The following is a 24,289-nucleotide window of genomic DNA, read 5'->3' on the forward strand; positions in this document are numbered from 1 at the left end:
CTCCAGTATTCTTGCTGGAAAACCCCATGACAGAGGAGCCTGGTTGGCTACCGTCCATAGGGTCTCAAAGAGTCAGACACGGTTGAAGCAACTTAGCCTGCATGTTCACAGTTCCTACGGCTCCTCGTATCTTCTTCCAGCTTCCTTGCCGTGCCTTGTCTTCCCTGGGTTCATTGCACAGTGAGATGCAGTGAGACAGTTGGCGTAGTCAGCAGGATACAGCGAGACACTCAGGAACAGCCAGATGAGAGAGATGCATAGGGTAAGATATGCAGAAAGAGTTCAGAATTTCCATGTCTTCTCTGAATCGCTCTGTGTTCATACACCTGGAAGCTCTTTGAACCCTGTTCTTTGGGTTTTCTGAAGGCTTCATTATGTAAGCATGATTGATTAAGTCCCTCTCACCTCCCCTGAGGGCAAGGGATGAGACTGAAAGTTCTAACCCTCTGATCCTGTGATTGTTTTTGTGGTAACCAGCCCCCATCCTTAAGTATTAGTTGCTCAGTCGTGTCTGACTCTTTGCGACCCCATGAAGTGTACTACCAAGTCCCTCCATCCTTGGGATTCTCCAGGCAAGAATACTGGAGTGGGATGCCATTCTGTTCTCCAGGGGGTCTTGCCAACCCAGGTCTCCTGCACTTCTCAGGTCTCCTGCACTGCAGGCAGATTCTGAGCCACCAGGGATGCCTGCCCTCCCTTAGGTGTGGTCCAAAGGACAGTCATTAACATAACCAAGACACCTTTGTTGCTGTTACCACTTATGAAATTCCAAGGGTTAAAGGAGGAGCTTAAGATTTTTCAGTGCTGGAAAATCTGCTGGAAATCTAAATAATTGAGTTTGGATGAAGGTGAGTAGCCCTTCCTTCTTGACAGCCAACCGAAGAATGCACACGAAAGCTGAAACAAGAAAAACTTAGATTTTCCTTGTTTCACTTTAGCCTGAAGTCAAGCCCCTGCAGGTATAGAGCATGGAACCGAGTAGGCATTTGGTTGAGACTTGTTGAAGGAAAGAAAACAGTAGTAAGGATTTAAGAATTGCATACTCTTGACTGATGCCCAAATGGTCACTGGATTTCTAGATCAAAGGCTGCGTTTCAGAACCAACTGGGAGTCTTTTTCTTGGGCACATGCCTAGCCCCCTTAGAACATCCTGGCAGGGTGGTAGCTTTTGAAGTTCCTCAGGTGGTTCTGATGTAATCTGATACAACCACTCTTTTGTTAACTGTGGGTCCCCGCCAGTGCTGACCTTGTGATATTTCCCCCGAAATGAAAAGTCACTTTCAGTCTAATGCCTGATTGTGTCACAAGGCCAGTAAACTGACTCCCACCCTTAAAACTGATATTATTATTTGAATTTAAAAACAAACAAGCCAGCAGGTCAGTGTTTGCTCAAGTGTGACCCGTAGAACGTGGGTGCTGTGCGATGCTCTGCAGAAAGCAGTTCTGCGGGCAAATAGGCTTCCATGTTGTCTGTTACCCCTTCTCCCCTCAAATGAACGATTCACAGCACACTCTGCCACTGTGTATCCTTGTGTCAGTCCCGCAGTAATAAGGCCCAGGTAACCCCGTGGTTCCCAAATACACTGACCCTGCTGCTGCTGCTGCTGCTAAGTCGCTTCAGTCGTGTCCGACTCTGTGTGACCCCAGAGACGACCCCCGTATTCACGGGACGTTATCAACATCCTGTGGAAGAACCACAGTAGCAGATACTCGTAAGCCCTGATGCTGACCAGATGACTGGAACCAAATTAGAGTATTAATTTCAGGATCATACCAATAACTGTTTTATTATATCATGTAATAAAACTATAAATTCCACTCAACAAATCTGTGTTTAAAATGCAGACCTCAGTTTTGAGGATGCAAATTATTAAAACTGTTAAATATCAACTATAATTATATAGTCTTTGTACAGGTGAACAAAAACAACTTACATGTTAAATTCTGTTTGTGGTCAGGACATTTAACAGCTTCCGAAGAAGGCAGCCCGTGGAGCTTGGGTTCCTGGTTTTCAGAAGCAGCTCTCATGGCTCTGCCACTGTCCTAACTCAACCCTGAAAGGCCAGCTGTGCCCAAAATAAGGTTCTTCATTTAGGTGACTAGGAAACTCCCGATGTTTTTGGCCTAGGCGACACTGGGATCTAAGATCACAAACTATTAACTGTTATCCCAGAGCTGTCAGTGGCCATATCCCCCGGCACACAGACTGGCCCAGAGTGAGGCCATCACAAATGGAAATGAATTGGACGGACCTGAGTCTGACTCACTAGATCCAATCACCCCTGTGGCAATGCCCACCTTGGTTCTTGAGCCCATTTTTTTTTGTTTGTTTAGGCAGTTTGAATTGTGCTTCTATCACTGTAACTAAGAGTCCTGTCTAGGCAGTTTGGATTGTGCTTCTAACACTGTAACTAAGAGTCCTGTCTAATATATCCTTCTCCCAGATCACTTTCCACCTACATGAGCTGTTCCATAGCCAAAGATACATGTGCTTATTCGTTGCAAGAAAAATGTCCGTCAGTGAACTCACTGTGCGCCAGGAGCACTTGTTTCTCTAGGAGGGATCAGGCAGATACAAATTAGAAAACAGTAGAACAAAGGAGATGGGAACCCCATAGACAGGAAGGAGGGGCTGGGCCCAGCACACTTCTCACCTGGAGAGTAAGCACCCAGTGCCTTCTTGAGAAACCAGGTGAAAGGGGTTTATTTGTCCAGCCTGGTTGAGAGCAAGGATGGGACACTGGCCCAATACACTTTATTAATGAACACGATAGAGGGTGTTTGGAAGGGAGAGGAGAGAAATTCAGAGGTGAAGCGACCCCATTCCAGAAGTCATAGCCGCAAGAATGTCTCCCCATGAGCACTGAGGGTGGGAAGCCAGGCTGCTCCCAGGCTCAGCAATGGAGGCCTGAGGGGTGGATGTGTTTTTTCAGCCCTTAGTGTTTTTATGCTAGGACTGATTTTAATATGTGGGTCACAGGGTTTTATTGTACAACAGGGTCCTGTTCGTGATTTTTATTCATGAACAGAAGCTAGATCTCAGAATCTCAGAGGCAAGGATGCTTGGGAATCTGCCTTGTCCATTATTTGGGGGAGAGCTGGGGTCAGGATTTGATCCTGGGTGTTCTGGCGCTAGTGATAAAGATTCCGCCTGCCAGTGCAGGAGAAACAAGAGATGTGGGTTCGATCCCTGGGTTGGGAAGATCCCCTGGAGGAGGAAATGGCAACCCACTGTGGTATTCTTGCCTGGAGAACCCCATGGACAGAGGAGCCTGGCGGGCTGCAGACCATGGAGCTGCTGAGTCAGATGTCACTGAGTAAGCGCACAGCCCGAGTTCTGCTGACCAGCCCACAGGCCCTGAGTGCTGAAAGCTGAGCCTTAACATTCATTAGAGGGAAATTAATTGGTAAGGTATAAGGTGCCCTGTTACGGACTGAACGTGCCCCCCCTCCACCCCAAATTCCTATATGGAGTCCAACCCCCCGCTGTGACTCTGTGGAGATGGGGCCTCTAGGGTAAGCTTAAATAAAGGTCACGAGAGCCGGGCCCTTGTAGGAAGAGACCCCAGGGAGCTTGTCCTCTCACCCTTTGTCTGCGCACATGCACTGAGGGAAGGCCACTCGAGGACACGGGGAGAGGTGGCTGGCTGCAAGCCAGGATGAGAGCTCGCACCAGAAAATGAATTCGCTGGAACCTCAGTCTTGGACGTCTATCCTGCAGAACTGTGAGAAAATAAATTTCTGATGTTTGGGCCACTCAGTCTATGACATTTCATTATGCGGCTGGAGCAGACTACGACATGTGCCCTGAAATGACTTCAGTGATGAAAATGAGCAGATGACCCAGCTGAAGAAGAAAAAACTTATGATCTGTTCACCAAGCTACATTGTCACTGCCCCCAGGCTATTGCTACTGTCCTATGTGCTTGTAAATGAGGTTCAACACAGCCATTTAACCTGCATATTATTGATGTGGTTACAAAAAAGAACTCGAGGGACCTACCTGGTGGTCCAGTGGCTAAAGATTCCGTGCCCCGAGTGCAGGGTGCCTGGGTTCAATTCCTGGTCGGGGGAGATCCCCCCTGCCTCAACTAATTGTTCTCATGTTAAAACTAAGACCTGGCACAGCCAAATAAATATATTTTTGGAGAACAAAACTCAAAGATCACTCAGACTTCAGGAACCTGCAGTCCGAAATTTGCTCTGCTCTAAATATCACAAAATGAGGGCCACGCACACAGCAGAATTCAATACCAAAGTCAAAATTTTTCCTTGAAAATAGATTTAATCTTATTCAAATTAGAACTGTTCTGCATCTCTCTCCAAAACCACCTCCAAAATTCTCCTCTTGATATATGAAAAGTCTTCTAGGGAAGCTTTATGAAACTACTGAAAGAAATCTCCGTATTTCTTCAGTGTGGATCTGTCAAAACGTACACAAGCAAAAACTTTCAATGTTTGAGCTGCTCACGGGAGGAAAGGGCGGGGTGGAGGGACTAGTCACCACGTGCGAACACATGCCCCTCCGCCTTGCCAGTTAACACTGGTAGCGCACACAGAGGCGAAGGACTCTCAAGGGGAAGGTTTCACTGGGCAGAGGGTGACAGAGAGGAGCCAGAAACTGGGCAGGAGACGGACGTGTGTTCACCTGAACATTAGAGGCTAAGAGTGAAAAATCAACATTCAGTGATCAGTGACCTTAAAGGGCTCAACTCTCCCTTCTTGGCACAAGTGACAGTCCCACCATTCTAAGCTCCCAAATTCTAGAACAAGATAAAAAGATTAACAAAAATAGAGCATGTAGGAACCGCTGATTCTGTGTGCAGAGGGTCCACACTGGAACCTCAGGGCGCCCTGGGCAGGCAGCACCCCTGCGTGGAGGGGAGGGCCGGGGGAGGAGGCCAGCGGCGGAGAGGTTGCCAACCCAGGGCCTGCGGGCTGCGGATGCTGTGCTTCCTCCTGCCGCCGGGCAGCTGGGACGCCCCTCTCCAAGGAGACCAGGGCCTACTTGGTCATCTTGCGGATCATGTAGTTGAGGATGCCCCCGTTATGGAAATAAGTGAGCTCCACGTCGGTGTCAAACCTCATGACAGCCTGGAAGGTCTTCCCGGTATCCAGCTGGGAGGACGGAGAAGCAGAGAAGAATTGCTGAGGGAGGAGACGAGCCAGCTCTCAGACTGCCCCTCCAAGTTCAGTCCATGCCCCGGCAGCATCCAGCACCCGGAGCGGGTGCCAGCCAGCCCCAGCCCACACCCGCTGAGCAGTAAGCTGTGTTTTACTTAACAGATGCCCCAGGTACTGATCTACAAGGTAAAGCCCTGCAGAGCGTCCGTGATGGAAGTGAGAGACACCGGAGAATTAGCAACAGCCTCTCGGGGCAGCAATTACTAGCGATGTTTGGAATATTTTCGAAACTTTCACCAGGGACGGCGGGAGGAAGGAAGTGTTGGCAGCCAGCAGGCGCTTTGTTAAGGCTGTCCCCTAGGTGCTGGCCCAGAGGCTCACCCTGGGACACGCTCAGCAGCTCAGTCTGCCTGGGCGGCTAGATCACCCTGGGACCACAGTGCCACACTTCATCCTCGCCTTACCCAGGGCTAATCTGTCATTTTCACCTCAGTGCTCATCAAAGCCAGGGCCTGGGGTGAGGTGCAGGGATGGGGTGAGTGTGTCTGTTCACATTTTTATAATAAAAAGGTGTTTTAAATGCCCTGTCCCTGAACTTTTCATCACTATTCTCCCAATGCAGGAGACACGAGTTCGATCCCTGGGTGGGGAACTAAGATCCTGCATGACCTGTAGCATGACCAAATTAAAACAAACAAAAAAAAGACTGATGACGAACAGGGGGTCCCTTTTAGCTGGACCTGGCATGGAAAGGCACTGACTTACCTTGATCTGGACTTTCATTCGTGGTTTCAGGGTTTCTGGAATGCTGATAGTGTATCGTTCGCGCCCGGTGAGTCCCAGGGTGTCTGCACTCTCCCCAGGGAGGTACTCTAGAGGGATCACCCCCATCCCGACCAAGTTACTTCGGTGAATGCGCTCGTAACTCTCCGCTAGGACAGCTCTGATTCCCTGAGAAACCAAAAGAGTAAGTAGTTCAGACAGTTTTTCTTTAGATACTCAGATGCCTTACAGAAGGGTTCTCAGGTCACAACTCGTTTCCTGCCTAAATTCTTAAATACCAATTAATCCTTTACATAAAATGTTGCCATTATGAAGAGCACCGTAGCTGACCGACTGCCTCCACTGGATAAGCAGCATGTAGGCAATGAAATGAACTCTCTGCTTCCACCCCCACCAACCCTGGATGGAGACTCTGGTACTGTGCCCCGCACCCTGGGAGTCAGTGGTCTGTCAAGATATTTGAACCCACAAAGTCTAACCGCACACTTAGTTTGTGATACAAACTCTCATTGTGTCTGGAAACCACACTACAAATAAACACAAAGAAAATTCATTTCCCCCCTTGAATTTTGGTATTATTGTAGGCTGTATTAGCAGACACAGAAGATTTAATCAAAACACAACTTTCGGAACATACTACAGAGAAAGGAACTGGTCACCTGCTGTGTGCTGCTTTTGTACCTCCTGTTTCAAGGATCAAATTGCACCGAATATAATCTTGATATAAAGCTTCCTATAAAGTACATTTTATTGGTAGCCTATAACTGACAATATACAGCAATGATCAGTAAACCAGGATACCTGATTAACTAGAACACCCAAATCTCAAATATTAGTTAACTGTAATATAATATTAAGACACCCGTAAAAGCTCTCAACATCCTTTCAGAGCCCCTAAATCAGGGTCACTCAGGAAGCTTGTTAAAAATGTAGCTTCTTGGGTACTTACTACCCCTGATCTACTGTATCAGAATCTCTTGCAGAAGCATGGGTGGGAGAAGATGGGATTCTTTAAGTCTGGAGAACCATGGCTAGACAGAGGTGTTCTAAGACTCTGCTGATATTACAGTCACCAGGGGAGGCTTTTAAAATCCAGACGTCCAGGCCTTTCACCTTACCAACCAAACCAGAAGGTCTGGGAATGAGATCTGGGCATAAGTATTTTTAAAATCACAAAGTGTTTCCAAGTTTAAAAACAGATTTAAAAGAGCAGATTCTTTAGGACAGTAGGTATTTTGTATAGATTTATGTATGTATGTACTGTGTATTTATTTGGGGGGGGGGAGGGGCAATGGTTGTAAACACAGGTTATTCACGCCCCAAGCTTTGTGAGGAGGGCTGTGTGGGGCTGCAGGTCACGCTGCCCGGCCCTCTCTGCCTGCAGACAACGTGGCTGAGGCTGGCCAGCTACAGAAGGAAGTGTGTGCATGGCCGACTGGGCAGACAGAACTCAGGGCAGTTCTGTAAAGAAGCTGACACTTGTGGAGTCAGGACCCTAAAAGATGGCTGTTCCCTTGCTCTTTGTATACCCTCTACTCTCCTGGTCGGGCTTCGCCTCCGCCCTACTCACCTGCGTGCTTGCCCTCTGCCCCTTAAGCCAAGACTGCCCCACCTGTTAGTTCATTAAAGGGAAACATTTACCCTCTGATGGCTGTTACTTGAGGGGCTATGAGGGACATGCCCCAGCTCTGGTCTCCCTGTAACTGACAGCCAACCTGATGTCAATCCCTGCTCTAATAAATGGGAGGAGCCGCCTCCTGCTCCCAGGGGTAGAAGTGTGTCCTGCCTGCAGTCAGCCGCACCCCACGAAGCTTCAGATGTGTAAGAGCCTCCCTCTGTGAGATCACTGATGCCAGGCTCTTTCCCTGGCCCTGTGGCTGGTGCAGCCCCACCAGACTCGAGAGCCCTGTGCCAGGACTTGCCTATCCAGACCTTACTGTCTTCCGCCAGCCCCCCACTGCTCCTGCTCTCACTGCTGTTGGCAGTGCCCAGCTCCCTTCCTAAAAGCCTTCCTTTTGTGATTTCTTAGGTTCTTTTCAGCAGTTTCTAGAAAAGGCAGGCCTTTGACAAATTACTAACTAATAACATATCTTTTCTCCACACTGCCCCCTCCACTGCAAACTGATGGACTTAAAGAAAAGGGGGCCGGTGCTGGTAAGACCTGGGCATCTGGAGGGCTGTCTGCCAGACAGCCATGTATTTTTTACAGTACTTGTGGATATCAACTGACTTAGTGTCTGCCAAGTGCATTGATTTGCTCAAGCCATCGTTATTTAAACTGATATCAGCTAAGCTACTCTACCCCACCCTGAGCACGGAAGCCAGGCACGAGGAGTGGCCCTGCTTTCAGGGCCAGCAAAGGGGCCAGAGGTAAAAACTCCGTGGGGCCCCCTCCCACAGGGACAGCTTACGGGTCAAGCCCTGAAACGGCTGAAGGTTCTGAAGAGCTGTCTGTCTACACACGGAGAGGGCTTCCTTTTCTACTGAGCCTGTGCAGACCATTCACTGGCAGTAAAAAGCAGCTGTAAAAAGTGCATTCCCTGAGTTTATTCAGAGCTCAGGCTCCTGGGCTTCCCTTGTGGCTCAGCTGGTAAAGAATCCACCCGCAGTGTGGGAGACCTGGGTTCGATCCCTGGGTTGGGAAGATCCCCTGGAGAAGGGAACGGCTACCCACTCCAGCATTCTGGCCTGGAGAGTTCCGTGGACTGTATAGACCATGGGGTTGCAAAGGGTCGGACACGACTGAGAGACTTTCACTTTCAGGCTCCTGATATTTTCCCTTCTGTGAACCTAACAGTCAAGACAGTAGCACCAGCTTATTCCTCACATTGACCTGGGACAAGGGCCTTAAATAAGCTTCAGGTGCTAACCTGAGAACATTATGAAAACCATGAAACTTTCCCCATTAAAAAAAAAAAGACACACATTCCACACTTCTGGATGTAATTTCATAGACTTCAAGATCCTCCAGACACACCCAAAGATCCATTGCTCCCAGGGTAGCAACATGTGATGGCGGGGAACCTGGTAACTCACTTCACTCAGGGAGAGAAGCCCCGATCTACCAAGCAGGAGGCAAGAAAACAGTCCACGCTTCCCCGAGCTTGCTTTGCTCTCCCACAGCATCTTCTTGGAAAGTAAAGCCTTCCTCCCAGCTTCCCTTCTGGTTCAGGGGGGCAGCTGCCTGCAGGGCTGTCTCTGCGTCCTACTCACCAGGAGGAAAGGGCCCTTGGCGGCCCAGTCTCGGGAGCTGCCCGAGCCGTACTCTTTGCCGGCCAGGACAATGAGGGGGAGGCCCGCCTGCTGGTACCGCTCAGCCGCGTCGAACACATCAAGCTGAGGAGGAGAGGAGGAAGGTTTTACCGACAGAGTGAAGGCACAGCGTGCAGACAGAGGCCAGTGAGTCCTGGGGGGACATGCGGGAGTGTCTGTAGTCGGCCAAGCCAGTGTAAAGTCAATGGCAAGCTCAACCAATCAGTTGCCTGGTCTACAAATTTCCAGTTAATGCTGTCTATTAGTACTTACCTCTATCAAACTGAATTTTATACTCTTAAGTGAAATGCCTTATTGCCCTAATTTTAGAAAAACATTCAAATCCAAGGGCATCAGGGGGAAAAAGGAAATTAGAGCAGTTTTTTTTTTTAAACTCTTCCATTGATTAAAATATTTTAAAGCAAAAGCAGAAAATCCCACCTAAATGTGGGTTTTGATTCTGTACCAGAGATGATGGTGATGGTCAGTTGTGGAGGGTGGCCTAACACAAAAAAAGGTCATGTATTTGGAAATTACAAGAATGCAGCCTTTTAGTCATTACCCTTCTGCTGGGAGCCAGCATGGGGAATCCCGCCCATGGCAAAGGTCATGAGGAAGGGGGCCTGGCAAAAAGCAAAGGCTGACCTCAGGCCTCATGGGTACCCCTGGATTTTCCTGAGCATCTACCCCCCAAACCAGAGTCTGCCTGCTTTACTGTACTGTGCTTTCCACTCTTCTGACATAACAGGGGGCTATCCCCGAACACCTTTCTCTGGAAAGAATTAACTTAGGGCTCCAGTTAACAGTCTCCTGCATATAAAAGGAGTGTCTCAGCTCAAACCCCTCTGATGGCTCTCTAACTTGCCTGACAGTTAAGAGACTTTTACAACTTGTGATTGTTTACAGCCCCTCAACCGCGAGAGGCACGCAGCTTAAAATGTCTTAAAGATATAGAGCCTTTTCTAAAGAGCTAAGAATTATATTGGTGATGGGTTTCATTGTTGAGTCAATGACTGCTGCCAGGCCTCCATATTCTTTATCTTTTAGGCACCTGGAGGATATTAATCAATGTAATTGGGATATAGAAAAAGGAATATAGTAGTTTTGATGTTAGCAACACTTGACTTTTGAGTTAGTGATAACTAACAGTTTGTTATAAATCACTGTACTCCTCCTTCCTTGTTATAAATTGTTGTGTCCTTGCTATGTAACCTTAATTAGTGCTTTCTGAGAGTGGCACCAGACTTTAGTAAGAACAACACTTTTAAGGCAAATAAGTTTTCTGGTTGACAGACCCTTGTCAGAAAAGGGCCGTAACATGCTAATAGGCCTCCTGGCCAGAAGATGAAGTAAATCACCTAAGACTTGTGTATACAGCTAGGTATGCAGAGAGAAAGCCTGGTCTCGATAAGAGTCAGGGATGCTGACGCTGCATAACTTTGTATTATCCATTGATCTCTATGTACAACCGAAAGTATAAAAAGCTTTTCTGGACAATAAAGGACAGACCAGTTTCTCGGGCCAGTTCCTGGAAAGACTGGTTCCCCCATGTCTTCTTTTCTTTCTTACTCTGTTTTCTGGCTGATTCCCATATGGGGCATAGAGGCTAGCCGTGTCTACTTATTTGCCTGGGCTTCTAAAACCCACGCGAGAGGGAGCCCAAGGCGGGGCACCCTCCGCTATTCAAGCAGGTGCCTGTGGCCCTACGTAGATGGTTCAAGTCCCTTGTCTCAGGGCTTTATTGGCTTTCTATGTAAGCCAAGGAATACAGCCTCTTTCTCCCGTCTATTCTCTTAACTGCAAACTCTTTCCTTATCTCTCTCTAAATCTATATATCTCTCTCGCCACACTGTCCAAGCTTTGGATACCCTGGATCCAACTGGGGCTGGACCCCGACACCCTTCTACATGGAGATCAAGGAAACAATAGTAGAAACACTGATGAAGCACCAATCAATAAAGGACAAGAAAGGGTTAAGGAATCTCTTAGTATATATGAGAAACAGCTGTAACAAATAGATTCATTTGTTTCTCATAGGAACTCTGAACATTCTGCTGAGCTGAGGCTTCACAAAGACAGGTGATATCATTGATGGCGAATAATGAAACTTTTTTTTTGTCGCTACTTAAGTCAGAAAATAAGATCCCTCTAAAGAGGGAGTGTTTGATTTGAAAGGAGCGCTAGAAAGGTATATAATCGAACTCTCAAGTAGGCTTTCACAAATTACTATTGTGGTGAAAGGATGGAGACTGTGGTTAATGTCACATGGCACTGCCTAAATCTAGGTAGGATCTGTCTGTCTTCAGTTGAACAGAACTCACAAATATGGAAACAGTTGGAAAAAACAAAACAAAACAGTAAAAGTCTGCTCTAACCAAAAAGCCTGGATGCTTTCAAAGACGAGAAAGGAAACAGCCTACCCGATATTTTCAGAGGTATCTATTGCTAGTTTGTATATTAAGAATGTGGGAGTGTGTGCTTTAAAGTGCTTTCAAAACTACCACAGAGCTGACAGTCTCCACGGCAGAGTCAGGGACTCCATGGCAGAGCCGGTGGTGGAACCCAGCTGTGCGGACTCAGCAGGTTCGAATTCTGGGTCCTGACTTTTCTCTTGTAGCAAGCAGCTTATAAAGCATCGGCTCCCTGCACTCACCCTCTCTTCTAAAGCATAAAAGTTACTGGTTTCTTCTGATATCTCACCTCTGGATCCCTAAGTATATAATTGGTCAGTTCATTTCTCCTTTTTTATTATCCATTAAATTCCTACTTAGAGGATTTAGTTCTTTCAACTACCACTCTTGTAGGGCCCTCCCCCTCCCCAACCTCTCCTCTCCAGGGCCTTCTAATATCCCTGTCATATCTTTTTTTATTTTTGGCCATACGTTTTGATTACATACATGCTATTTTATTTACAGCTGAGCCACATAATGGACTCAGATTTTCTTTTCTTGGCAATTAAAAAAAGTTTATTTCCCACTGGAAATAATAAATTTGTATGTGTGTGTGTGTGCGTGCGTTCACCTGTTTGTGTCCCTACCCATTAACGAACGAATATACTACCTAAAGTATCGATACAAGTCTTTTCTGAAGACATTCACAGCTATCAGGCAATTTACTTTGAAAATCTTTCTCACGGGGTGTCACTCCTGATGCCCTCATTCCTGTGGACCCCTGACTCTCTGAGGTGTGTTCATGTGACAGAGGAGTCTCCCCTCCGCAGCATCCTGGCGACTCCCTGCACTTCCTTTTCCTGGATCCTACATCTTCCCCTGTATCTGGTTTATTCTCTCGTTTTGGTGGAACACAATTTCCAAGCCGCTTTCCGAGGCTGGGGCTGGCACATAATTTTTAAGGCTTCTGAATATCTGAACGTGCTGTTGCTTTACCCTCACTCGGCTGGGCGTATGAGGGATACGGATTTTAGAGTGCCGACGACTTTCCTCAGCCTGAGTCTCCTGGGTTGCCTTGAGGGTGTCTGGCCCCCAGAAGAGTGCACGTAAGCCTCTTTCCCCCTCTCCGAAGTTTCTAGGTCTTCTCCTACCTCTGCTGTTCTTAATTTCACGGAGATGTGACTTGGAGTGAGCATTAACCATGTGGCTGGGTGGGCTCAGTGGACCTTTCGATCTGGAATCTCAGATTTTGCACTTGAAGAATTGCTTGTGTTAACTCTTAACAATTTCCTCTCCGATCTTATCTGTTCTTTTTAGCATCATCTTTATTCAGTCAGATGCTGGTCCTCCTCGGTTCAGGCTTTGGTTTTTCTTACATTTCCTATTTTCCCCTTTGTCTTTCTACCTTCTGGAAGATTTTCTCAACTAGTCAACTTTTCCTGTGAAATTTTTTAGGGACTTTTTTTTAAGAGCTCCTTCTTGTCTTCTGATTACACCAACAGAAAATCATCTCTTATCACTCTGACGAAATAACTGTTTTTCTTAGTTTTACTCTGTGCATTACCTGTTTTTCTCTTTATTCCTCTGTTTCTTGTCTAGGTCTGTCTTTCAAGTTCAAGGCCTGACTCCAATGTCTCTTTATCTCTGATGCTGTCTCCTTATTTAAGCTGAGGCACTAACCATCTGACTAGGAGTTCTGCGCACGGTAGGGCTGTCAGTGAGGGGCCCCACCATGACAGCTGGCATCCCGGAGGCCCTCAAAGGCTATTAACTGCGAGTCCCTGCTTCGTCTCTTGGGGATTTTACCATTCATCTGGACCCTTTTCCCTTAGTAGTCTATTGTCCCTGCTAGTCACTGAACAAATATGTCCGGGGCACTCACATTGTGCTGGATGGGCTTCCCAGGTGGTGCACTGGTAAAGGACCCACCTGCTGATGCAGGAGACACAAGAGATGTGGGTTTGACCCCTGGGTTGGGAAGGTGCCCTGGAGTAGGAAATGGTAACCCACTCCAGTATTCTTGCCTGGGAAATCCCATGGACAGAGGAGCCTGGCAGGCTATAGTCCATGGGGTTGCAGAGTTGACTGAGTGACTGAAGCACGTATGCCACCCAGGGTTAAGCCTCAGAACCTTAAAAAGTAGATATTATCTTACTTTGCAAGTACGAAAAGTGAGGCTCAGAGAGGTAGGCAGATTGCTGAAGAAGGCTCCACAGCTGGTCTGAGGTGGAGCTAGGACTTGAACCCAGGCTTGTCTGACTTCAAGGGCAGGCTTTCCCACCTCTCCCCATGCCTGCCCTCTGTGAACAGACAATTCCAGCTCTAATAAACCAACTCCATGTGGTTCCCATTAGGACCCAAGCAGGCCTGCACAGTCCTCTATATTCTTCCTTCCCTAATGGTATGATTAATTAAATTTTACTGAAGTCATAAAACAGCACTTCTTAGTAAATATCCTCTACCTTAACCTGGAATTTCCCCTTCAAGTATTCTGAACCGATGAAACCTCAATCGGAGGCTTTTTAAGCTCAACTCCTAAGAAACTAGATTCAGTTAAAGCATGAAGCAGAAATCTCTAAGCAGGAAAAGGCCTCCCAGTTTAAAGGGACTCCCCTTTAGGGATGAACTCTGCATATATGGAACACCTGGCAAGAGGGGCTATGTAAAGCAAGAGGCAGGAGGAGGGGTGGGAAATAAAAATGAGACTGAAGGGGAAGTGACAGTGCAAGCACTGAGCCACCCAGAGCCCGAGAAATGCTGGCTTCTAGAGGGAGCAGAAGACACCATACTCACAGTTTCACCAGAAGGCAGATGGATAGTCTGTGGTGCCTGCTTGTTCAAGAATTTGTTTAATAAGCGGATGTTGGCAAATGTCCCCCGCGCCATGATGGCATCGTTCCCTCGGCGGGAGCCATAGGAGTTGAATTCTCGAGGAGTCAGGCTGGTAACGAAGGCAGGAGAGAAGCTGGTTTAGGGAACTGAGAGATTAAACCTGGTTTACACCATGAAAGGGGGAAAAAAATCACAAACCTAGGTATTTCCGTAAGTCTACTAAGTATTGTTCGCCAAGGTGGAAAAACTGTTTCCATAGCTTTGACTGAGGGCACAATGAGAGGTGGCAGGTGCGATGGTGATCTATAGCCTCCCAGCATCAACCTACAGTCTTACAAATCTGGGTAGAGCAATTGGGAGGAACTTTAGAAAGAACATTTTATTTACTCAGTAAGGTAGCCTATAAAGCGTCATTAAAAGTAAAATGTTAAAAATGCGTGGGAAAAAAAAAGGAAGCAAAGGGAATACTCGGGTAGGTCAGTTTGGTGGAGCCAAGAGTGGGGGACACATAAAATACATTTTATAAATTAAACAGAAGAAGGTTCAAATTTGTCCAGGAACTCAATGCAATTAAAAAACACATAACTGGCAACATGACTTAGTATTATTGTAAGATCAAAAGCAGGGCAGGGACGAAGGAGCAGAACAAGAACTGCTAGTCCTAAAATCAAAGAAAAGTCTGGTCTGTGGGTCCAAATGAAAGGACGTTTTGAGATGTCAGGAACAACATCTTAACAATGAACAGTGACCAGTTCACTGGGATGTTTCTTAAAATGCTAGGAGCCATGCGTGTTGATGATTCATTCGTTAGTGCAATTCTGAAGACTGAGAATCTAAGCATGGGCTTCAGGAGTAGGTGAGTGTGTCTATGAACCCCTGAAATTAGGTCCAAAATGTGGATATGTATTTTTTGGGAAAGGTGTATTTCCTTTCATTCTATTCTCTAAAGAGTATCAATAACCACCAATCAAAAGAGGTGTTGGTTACTTCTCTCTTCCTAGTTCCTTCTTCCAGCCTCAACTCTGTTTCTCTAGCTTCTCTGTCCTTAGAAGCCTTTCCCATTCATTCATTCAACAGCTTTTCACTGAGCACCAACTACATGCCAGGCGCTGTCAGGTGCCTGGGATACAGCAAATCCCTGCTTTCGCAGGGCTTACATCCTAGAAGGTAGAGACAGAGAAGTTTTTTTAAAAGAGCATCCTACACAAGTGTTACTAGATTGTGGTTAATACCTAAGAAAAGGTAGGCCAGGGCAAGAAGAGCATGGTGGGCGTGACCTTATGGAGGAAGACTTGAACTTGGCGTGGGAGCTCGTTAAGAGGGTATCTTGGGGAAAGGCATCCGAGAGGAGAAAACAGTCAGCTCACCCGAAGGCTCTCGGGCAGAGGGGTACTTGGCCTTGTTTGAACATGCAAGGAACCAGATGGTGGGCAGTGTGTCCCAAGCAGTGTGGGTGAGGGGACGAGCAGGACTCCCAGACCCACCTTGAACATCTGCCCTTTGCTATTTGCTGATGGATTGCATCTCCCACTCAAGACAGAACCATCCCTTTAAAAGCTCATAATATGAGAACTTCCCTTAGGTGGTCCAGGGGCTAAGACACCACACTTCCAGTGCAGTGGGCCCAGGTTCCATCCCTGGTCGGGGAACTAGATCCCACATGCCGCAACTAAGACCCGGCCCAGCCAAATAAACAAATAAATGTTAAAATCTTGTATGTATTAGGTTGGCCAAAAAGTCTGTTTGGCTTTTTCCATGCCATTTTAACAGTAGACAACCCTGAGTGAACTTTTTGGCCAACCCACTATCTGTGTATGGGTAGCTGCCATACATTTTAAAAAGTAGTTGCCCCACGTTAAAGAAAAGTCTCAACATGACCACTGTGCGTTCACCTCCGCTAGATCTGGGCTGTCTTCTTAAACTCACAACACGCACATCCTGGGGGACAGGAGATATTCTCGGTCTGAGTAAACAGACTGCCCCATGGGATGTACTAGGACAAGGCAGAGACTGAATGAGCAAGAGAGAAGGGGAAAGTTGTGAGGAGAATGGGTTACCCGCCCAGCAAGTGGGAGGAGGGGCAAGGGAGCTGCCTCTCCCACAGGGAGAAAAGGAAAAAAAGCTTCAGTGCTGTTTCTCATACTGGCTCTGGGCCCTGTCCCTGACGAAGGTGACTCAGCACGTGGGGATGGGGCCAGGAATGTTCATCTCCCCAGAAGAACCTCAAGGCAAGTCAGGTCTGGGATGGACACTGGCTGGTATCGGTGCACTGTGGTGGTGGTTTAGTGTCCGACTCTTTGCAACCCCATGGACTGTAGCCCGCCAGGCTCCTCTGTCCATGGGGACCCTCCAGGCAAGAATACTGGAGTGGGTTGCCATGTCCTTCTCCAGGGGATCTTCTTGACTCAGGGTTTGTTAAATAGCAGTATATAATATTAGTGTGAAAGTGAAAGTGAAGTTGCTCAGTTGTGTCTGACTCTTCGACCCCATGGACTGTAGCCTACCAGGCTCCTCTGTCGACGGGATTTTCCAGGCAATAGTACTGGAGTGGACTGCCATTTCCTTCTCCAGGGGATCTTCCCAACCCAGGGATCGAACCCGGTCTCCTGCATTGTAGACAGACGCTTAACCATCTGAGCCACCAGGGAAGTCAATATTAGTGTAATACCTGTTAAAATAGGTATATGACTGAAGGATTGCTGAATGGAGGTGTAAACTGCAAATCCTCAAAGCTGTTCTCTGTAAAGAACATGTCTCTCGGGACTTCCTTGGTGGTCCAGTGGATAAGACTCTGTGCTTCCAATGCTGGGTCCTGGGTTCAATCCCCAGCCAGGGAACTAAGATCCTATGTACTGCAACCAAGCCCATATGCCGCCAACTACTGAGCCTGTGCGCTCCAGAGCCCACACGCCACAACTAGAGAATCCATGGGCTGCAACAAAGACCCAGCACAGCCAAAATAAATAGTAAACTAAAACACAACACATGTCTGTCAACTAGGAAATGTCAAAGCATTTCTGGTTAACCCCCTGCCAAGTGCTTCAAGTATAACCAGGCCACACAGGGGAAGAGTGGAGCCTTGTACATAAACCATCAGCCAGGCTGGTGGCAGGGAGGACAGCCGAGTCTAATAAGTAGACTTGCTCATAAAGAAGGTCTCTACGTGCTGGTGGATTCTCTAGTAGCTTCAAAGCTACAAACAGAAAGAGTGATTGGTTTTCAGGCTCCAGGGTTCAGTGAAAAACTGGAATCTGACTCCAAACAGACCTCATGAAAAGAGGACTAATGACCTCATGCTGTCCCTTTTGTCTTCAGGCCTCCCCCACCACCATTACTTACCCTCTGTTAGTTAAGTAGCGCGCAGCAGGGCTGTTTCTTGCGATGTTTCCAGCTGGAGAGATGTGGTCTGTTGTTACTGAATCTCCCAGGTTTAACAGCACATAGGCATCCACGATAGACTTAGGGGGCTGAGGATCCAAAGTCTAGCAAAGAACACAGTAAGTCAGTGTTTGCCCGGCTTTTCTCCAACGCATCACCAGGGGAGCCTCAACAGTAGTGGTCCATGGATCTGACCCTGATGACTGCCCTACATCAACACACAGAGAATTCTAGTTTTATTGGGTTTATCAGGGGTGTTTAGTAAGGCAAAGTGAATTTATGCAAAACATCCATATCTCATCCTTGAAGGAGGTGAAGTATTGGCACTAACCCCTCAAAAACAAAAGGGATGCTGCGGCAAATGACAGTCTTTCTCCACATCCAGAGAAGGTCCCAAACGCTGGGTACGGCAGGAGTCCTGCCTTCTACTCACATCCTCTCATCCCCTCCTCCCACCGGGAGAGCACAGACTCCTGATCATCAGTTTCAGAGAAGATTTCCCTTGTTTGTATGGGTATAAGGCTTAAGTACGGCAGGTCCTAGGGGCTGTTCTCCTGGACAGTCCCCCTCAGACGTTACTGAGTCTCTATCCCCGTGATACTTGATCTCCAGGGGTCTCTGCACAGCCATGTGGAAGCCCTGGACAGACAAACCACAGGCCCACTCCAGCCAAATAACCCAGCTTCCTCAAGCTCTCCTCAGTGTTATCTGCTCAGGTTTGTAAAGGTTTCAATGAAGTAGGTAGTCAAAGTGAGGGTACTGGTTAATCAAGTAGATTTTACAAGCCAAGAAACTTTTTGAAGAACTCATTTTGTTAAGAAAAAAAAAAAAAGTCCTACCAGGTCTTCAAAGAATGGTGGTGATTTAATGTACGTAGATTTGGGATTCCAGCAATATAGCTTATCCGACGGGGCTGCTAAGGCATTCCAGCTCTCATTCACCGTCTTGGGGAGAAAGAAAAAAGGAGAGGCAGGTCTAATCACAGTTCATCCTGAGGAAAACTTAACATGTGAACATAATATTCAAGCTAAGAGTACAGTAAGACCCATTCTTAGTCTAAATGGTCACACGACATGTCTATACAAAGATAACACCATGCTAAGTAATTTAAAGATACACATGCCCTGTAACAGGCCATCTCTAAAATGACCCCATGGACCTGCCTCCTGGGAATCCTACCTGTAAATGAAGCCCTGCTGCTGAGTGAGGGCTGAGCCTAGTGACTCATTTCCAGGATGAGGTTACAGAGACTGCCTTCTGTCTCTTCACCCTCTTACTTGCTCTTGCTGGCTCTGCTGGAAGCCAGCCACCATGCTGTGAAGAGACCCACCAGTAAGGTCCTGAGGGGGCCCTCTCGCTGACAGTCAGTGAGAAGCTGCAGCCTTCACCCACAGCACGTGAGGTCCTGTATCCTGCCAATGACCACACGAGCGGTCTAAGAACTGGCTCCTCCCTAGTCGAATCATCACATGAGGCCACAGCCTCAGATGACACCGGGAATGAAGCCTTGTGAAGGCAGACACAGCCTGTTAAGCGGCACCTCCATTTCTGACCCATAGAAACAGATAAGAAATGTTTGCTGTTTTAATTCACTAAGTTTAGGAGTAACGTGTTGCAGAGCAACAGGTAACTAACACACATGATTTACGGAATAACAATCCAGGTTGAACCTGAGGAGAAATTATTGATGCTCTGAAGATTTGGGGAGGTAGACTTCTGGTCACAAGAACATTAGATAGTAAGTGACAGCCACTATGCATTCAAACTGGCTTGAATTTGCTCCACATGTCATTAACTCAGCCTCTGGAGGAATGCATTTAACCCAGTAGCCACCAAACTCCCTTCAACCATTTCCCAACGAGCAGCTTGTGGGATTCAGTGTGTGAGTGTGACTCCCATTTGACTCTGCTCCCCAGTCTGCCCTCATATTTCAAGCCACCAGCCCCAGCCAGAAGCCCTGGGGTCAGCCTAACACAGAAACCAGGGAACAGGGTAACATTCGAGTCTTGGAAAGTGATATGAAGCCCCATATATTTCCCCTGTTTGTAAAATGCACAGCAAGTTTTTGTTTTTTTTTTTTAATTTCAGCAGCTTGATAGTTTGGTGCTTCCAACTGAGTGGCTTTTCTTTGTATTACTCTTTGAAGCAGGCAAATAAATCTGAGAGGTGCGTTCAGCCATGTGGCCCCTCAGTGACACACTATAGTGACATCGGGCTCCTCAACCACAGCTCATGCTCTCCCCGGGCTGTCAGAGGAAGAGGGGAGCCATGCAGAGCTAGCCAGGAGCCACATCCATGCCGAGTCCATGCCTCCTGAGCCTGCTGCTCATGTGTCCACATCTGGGAACATCTGGGGAGAGCTGGGTCTGGAAGAGCCTGAGTTGTAGGAGCAAAACGACTGTCCCACGTTCCCAGTTATCTGAAGAAATGCTACCTTGTCTAGTTGACACCGGCACTAGCCTCAAGGCTGGCAGGGAAGACGCAGGGGAGCGACTTCCCCTTGACACTGGGGCGGGGACCTCACCTCTATTTTCTGGTAGACCTCCTTAAACATCCCGGGGATCACGCACTGACGCTCCACTGCCTGGATCTCATCTCTGGTCGGCCAGATATCTTTCAGAAATACTTGCTGTCCCTTGGCATTGACACCTGGGGAGAAAATGTTTATTAGTGAGATGAACTTCATCTCATATCCAATTTTCATGGTCACAGGCAGTCAGCCCAGTCTCATTGTTCAGGGCAGTTACGTTCAGAAAATTCTCTGTGCACACTGAGAAAACACTCAGCCACCGCCCGGAAGAAACACACAGGTTAGGCTCCCAAGGGTTATCCACAACACTGCTGTCAACTGGTCAATACGTAACACGGTTTCACGTGTTTTTGCTTACATACCGTTGATACATTCACACTGAACTCGGGAGCCTGTCTCACATGAGGCCTGTCATAGCCTTCCTGAGCTCAGGAATACTCCATAGCACTTTAGCCCTACTCCCCGGTCATTTGAAACAGTAAAACCACCAAAAAAAAGCACAAATGTGTGAAAAACATCATGCTATCCTGAGCACAAATAGAACCATTTGCAGTAGAGACTTGAAATAAAAAAACAGAGTGTCACCTTGCTTGACCTCAGCTGAGAGCAGGCACAGTGAGTGACTCAGGGATTTCACCACCTTGTGCATGTCTGTGAGTGACCATGGGAGGGTGATAAGTACTGATTCTGGGGGTGAAAATCCACTTCAATGAGTAGTCAAATTTAAAAATATGGAATACATATGTAATGAAGATCAGCTGCACGTCTAAAGCTAAGATTTCCTTAAAGTAAATTCCAGGGCACTGTTTTCATATTATCTAATCTGCATAGCATGGACTGAGGAGGGCACACAAGGAGGCCAGGGGAAAGGAAAACAAGCATCATGTCCCCCAAGCTTTGAGAAGCTGCACACCGTGGACGTGTTCCTACAGCACAGATATTAAAACCAGGCTACCATGAGACTGAAGCAGGAACTGGAAAGGGAGGGACTGAAGCAGAGGCCAAACTGGCAAGACCTCCATTACTCTGAGTGTTTCTTTCCCTTTTTGTCCCTTCCCCTTTCGTAAATTCTTGTTTAGCTATTTCAGTTATGTCTTAGCTGTGTGCTGGGAAAGGAAGCAAAGACCCTTCTTCCTCCTCTGATCTTTGGAGGTTCTAGGCTTCATTATTTATTAAGGAAAGCAATAACTGTTTTCCAGTAACGTTTTCAAATTCATTGGGGGAAAAAAATTTGTAACCCCGCAAACCAGATCTTACCTAGTGGCTCTTTCTCAAAGTTGATCCTGATGGTCCCAGCAATCGCATAGGCTATTACTAAGGGCGGAGAGGCTAAATAGTTGGCTCGGGTATTGGGGTGGACTCGCCCTTCAAAGTTCCTGTTGCCAGACAGTACTCCAACAGCTACGAGGTCTCCCTGTGTGCGGCAAGGGGGAAACAGGTCGCAGAGACAACAGACGGCCTGGGCTTCCTACCTATCTGTTTTAGCCCTCCTTTAAGTCAAGGAGCCCTTTAGGCTTCCCCTGCACTTGGGCCTCTCCCCGGGGAAGGAGACCACAGGGTGAGCCTGGGGGAGCCATGCTGGGTCAAAAGCAGCAGAGAGACGCACTGGATGGTTCTGCTCAGGAGCAAATACCAGGTGGGTCAGAAGGCAGCATCCTAGTTATTCTGCAGCTGGGGGCCCGAGAACAGGTGGGGAAGATGACAGGTTGACAGTCGGAGGAAGCCACACTGGCTGACAGGGATACCATAATCAGTGCAAGCAGATGAAATAGTATTTTTCCACGCTATAGAATTTATGGGACAAAAATCAAGCCAATGAGTTTATGTTCAGTTGTCTGACTTGGAACCAGCCTGCAGACAATAGGAACAAATGATTCTGGCGCCTTCGTATGTGTGGGGCATGCGCCGGCCAGGCATCGCACTAAGTCCTTAGCGTCCACTATCACCAGAAAGCTCGCAGCTTTCTGAAACACGTACTATCATCACTTCCCGTTTACAGTTGTGAAAACTGAGGCACAAAGAGGTTCATGAACTTGCTCAAAGATATATAGTTAATAAGTTTAACTCAACTCCAAAGACCATTCTCTTAACCACATCCCATGCTTCCCTGAACGTCCTTTAAAATTACCAGCATTTCATCACATATCATGTGAAAAAGAAAGACCCACAGGCTGCCCTGCTCATTACCTGTACGATGGCCTCTACCACAGCTTCCGGTAAGGGCCCGCTGTTGCCGATGCAGGTCATGCAGCCATAGCCCACCACGTCAAACCTGGTGCAGGAGAGAAGCACGGGATGCAGAATGACTCTCAGGGGGCCCACCTGCTGGTTCCTGGAGACCACTGATTTAAAGAAGGGTAACACAGGGCTGTTTCTGTGAGGCTTTCATTCTTGGGAACATTTTGATCTACTATTCATCCATCCCAAATCATTCGATTAAGGCTCCTTTTTATAATTCACTTAAAAAAAAAAAGACTGAAGTATAGTTGATTTTATATTTACATTCTATTTGACCTATTTTATACCTAGTAGTGTGTATCCTTTAATCCCATACTCCTAATCCCTCCCCCTTTCAAATCCGATTTCCCCTTTGGTAACGAGAAGTTTGCTTTCTGTATCTGTGAGTCTGTTTCTATTTTGTAAAAAGACTCATTTACATCGTTTTTTTTTTAAAGAGTCCACATACTACTGCTAATATATAACATTCGTTTTTCTCTGTTGACTCACTGCATTTAGTACCATATTCTCCAGGTCCATCCATATTGTGGTGAATAGCAATACCTCATTCTGTTTTATGGCTGAGTAGCATTCTGTTATGTATGTATCTTTTTATCCATTCATCTGTTGATGGACACTTAGGTTGCTTCCATGTCCCAGCTATTACAAATAGTGCTGCTGTGAACATGTGGGTGCATTTATCTTTTTGAATTAGTTTTTGTCTTTTCCAGATATATGCCCAGGAGTGGAACTGCTGGCAATATAGTAGTTCTACTATTTTTAGTTTTTTAAGGAACCTCCATACTGTTTTCCATATTGGTGACAGCAATTTACATCCTCACCGACAATGTAAGAAGGTTCCCTTTTCTCTACACACTCCACAGCATTTATTATCTGTAAGACTTTTTGATGATGGCCTTTCTGACTTGCGTGATACCTCACTGTAGTTTTGATTTGCATTCCTCCAATTATTAGTGATACTGAGGATCTTTTCATGTGCCTGTTGGTATCTGTAAGTCTTCTTTGAAAAAATGTCTATTTAGGTCTTCTGCTCATTTTTTGATTGGGCTGTCTGTCTGATGTTGAGCTGTATGAGCTATCTGTATATTTTGGAAATTCAGCCCTTGTCGGTTGCATTGTTTGCAAATATTTTCCTCCCATTCTATAGCTTATCTTTTCATTTTGCTGATGTTTACTTTGATGTGCAGAGTTTTTTGATTCCGATTAGGTCCTATTTATTTTTGCTTTTGTTTGTTTTGCTTTGGGATATTGCTACGCTTTATGTCAGAGAATCTTTGGCCTATGTTCCCTTCTGGTAGTTTTATGGTGTCATGTCTTACATTTAAGTCTTTAAACCATTTTTAGTTTATTTTTGTATACAGTGTGAAGAGTATCCTAATTTCATTCATATAAATGAGGCTGTCCAGCTTTCCCAAACCACTTATTGAAGAGTGTCTTTTCTCCATTGCATATTCTTACCTCCTTTGTCGAAGATTAATTAACTACAGGTGAATGGGTTTATTTCTGGTCTCTCTATTCTATTCCATATAATTTACTTTTATAAGTAATTTACTTTTTAAACTTATAAGTAAATTATGGGGAGACTACCTAAATGATCTGTAATTTTTAAAAGTTGAAATCAGATATCTGATATCTTTATTTACTACTCTTATTATATACTCCAGGGACTTCCAACTTTTATGAGGTACATGATAAAGATCTATGCCAATTAAAGTAGTAATAGTGGGTTACTAGCAGAAACCGTATTCGGAAACAAATAATT

General features: G+C 46.5%; 1 protein-coding gene and 1 non-coding gene across 2 annotated transcripts in view; one reads left to right on the forward strand and one right to left on the reverse strand.

Moving 5' to 3' along the window:
- Positions 1-4,276: 4,276 nt before the first annotated feature.
- Positions 4,277-24,289, reverse strand: part of ACO1 (aconitase 1) — a 67,474-nt gene continuing 47,461 nt past the window's right edge. Inside the window, exons 13-21 of the mRNA XM_052644478.1 lie at positions 22,477-22,561; positions 21,547-21,703; positions 20,284-20,408; positions 18,599-18,703; positions 17,721-17,863; positions 14,343-14,490; positions 9,121-9,243; positions 5,890-6,075; positions 4,277-5,118 (exon numbers count right to left, since the gene is read on the reverse strand). Coding sequence (XP_052500438.1) covers positions 5,005-5,118; positions 5,890-6,075; positions 9,121-9,243; positions 14,343-14,490; positions 17,721-17,863; positions 18,599-18,703; positions 20,284-20,408; positions 21,547-21,703; positions 22,477-22,561 — 1,186 coding nt within the window. The 3' untranslated portion in view covers positions 4,277-5,004. The remainder of the gene's footprint in view (positions 5,119-5,889; positions 6,076-9,120; positions 9,244-14,342; positions 14,491-17,720; positions 17,864-18,598; positions 18,704-20,283; positions 20,409-21,546; positions 21,704-22,476; positions 22,562-24,289) is intronic.
- TRNAG-UCC (transfer RNA glycine (anticodon UCC)) lies at positions 17,147-17,218 on the forward strand. The gene has a single exon. It is a non-coding gene; the product is annotated as a tRNA-Gly (tRNA).

This window comes from Budorcas taxicolor, chromosome 8 (genome assembly GCF_023091745.1).
Source record: "Budorcas taxicolor isolate Tak-1 chromosome 8, Takin1.1, whole genome shotgun sequence".
NCBI classification, from domain to species: Eukaryota; Metazoa; Chordata; class Mammalia; order Artiodactyla; family Bovidae; genus Budorcas; species Budorcas taxicolor.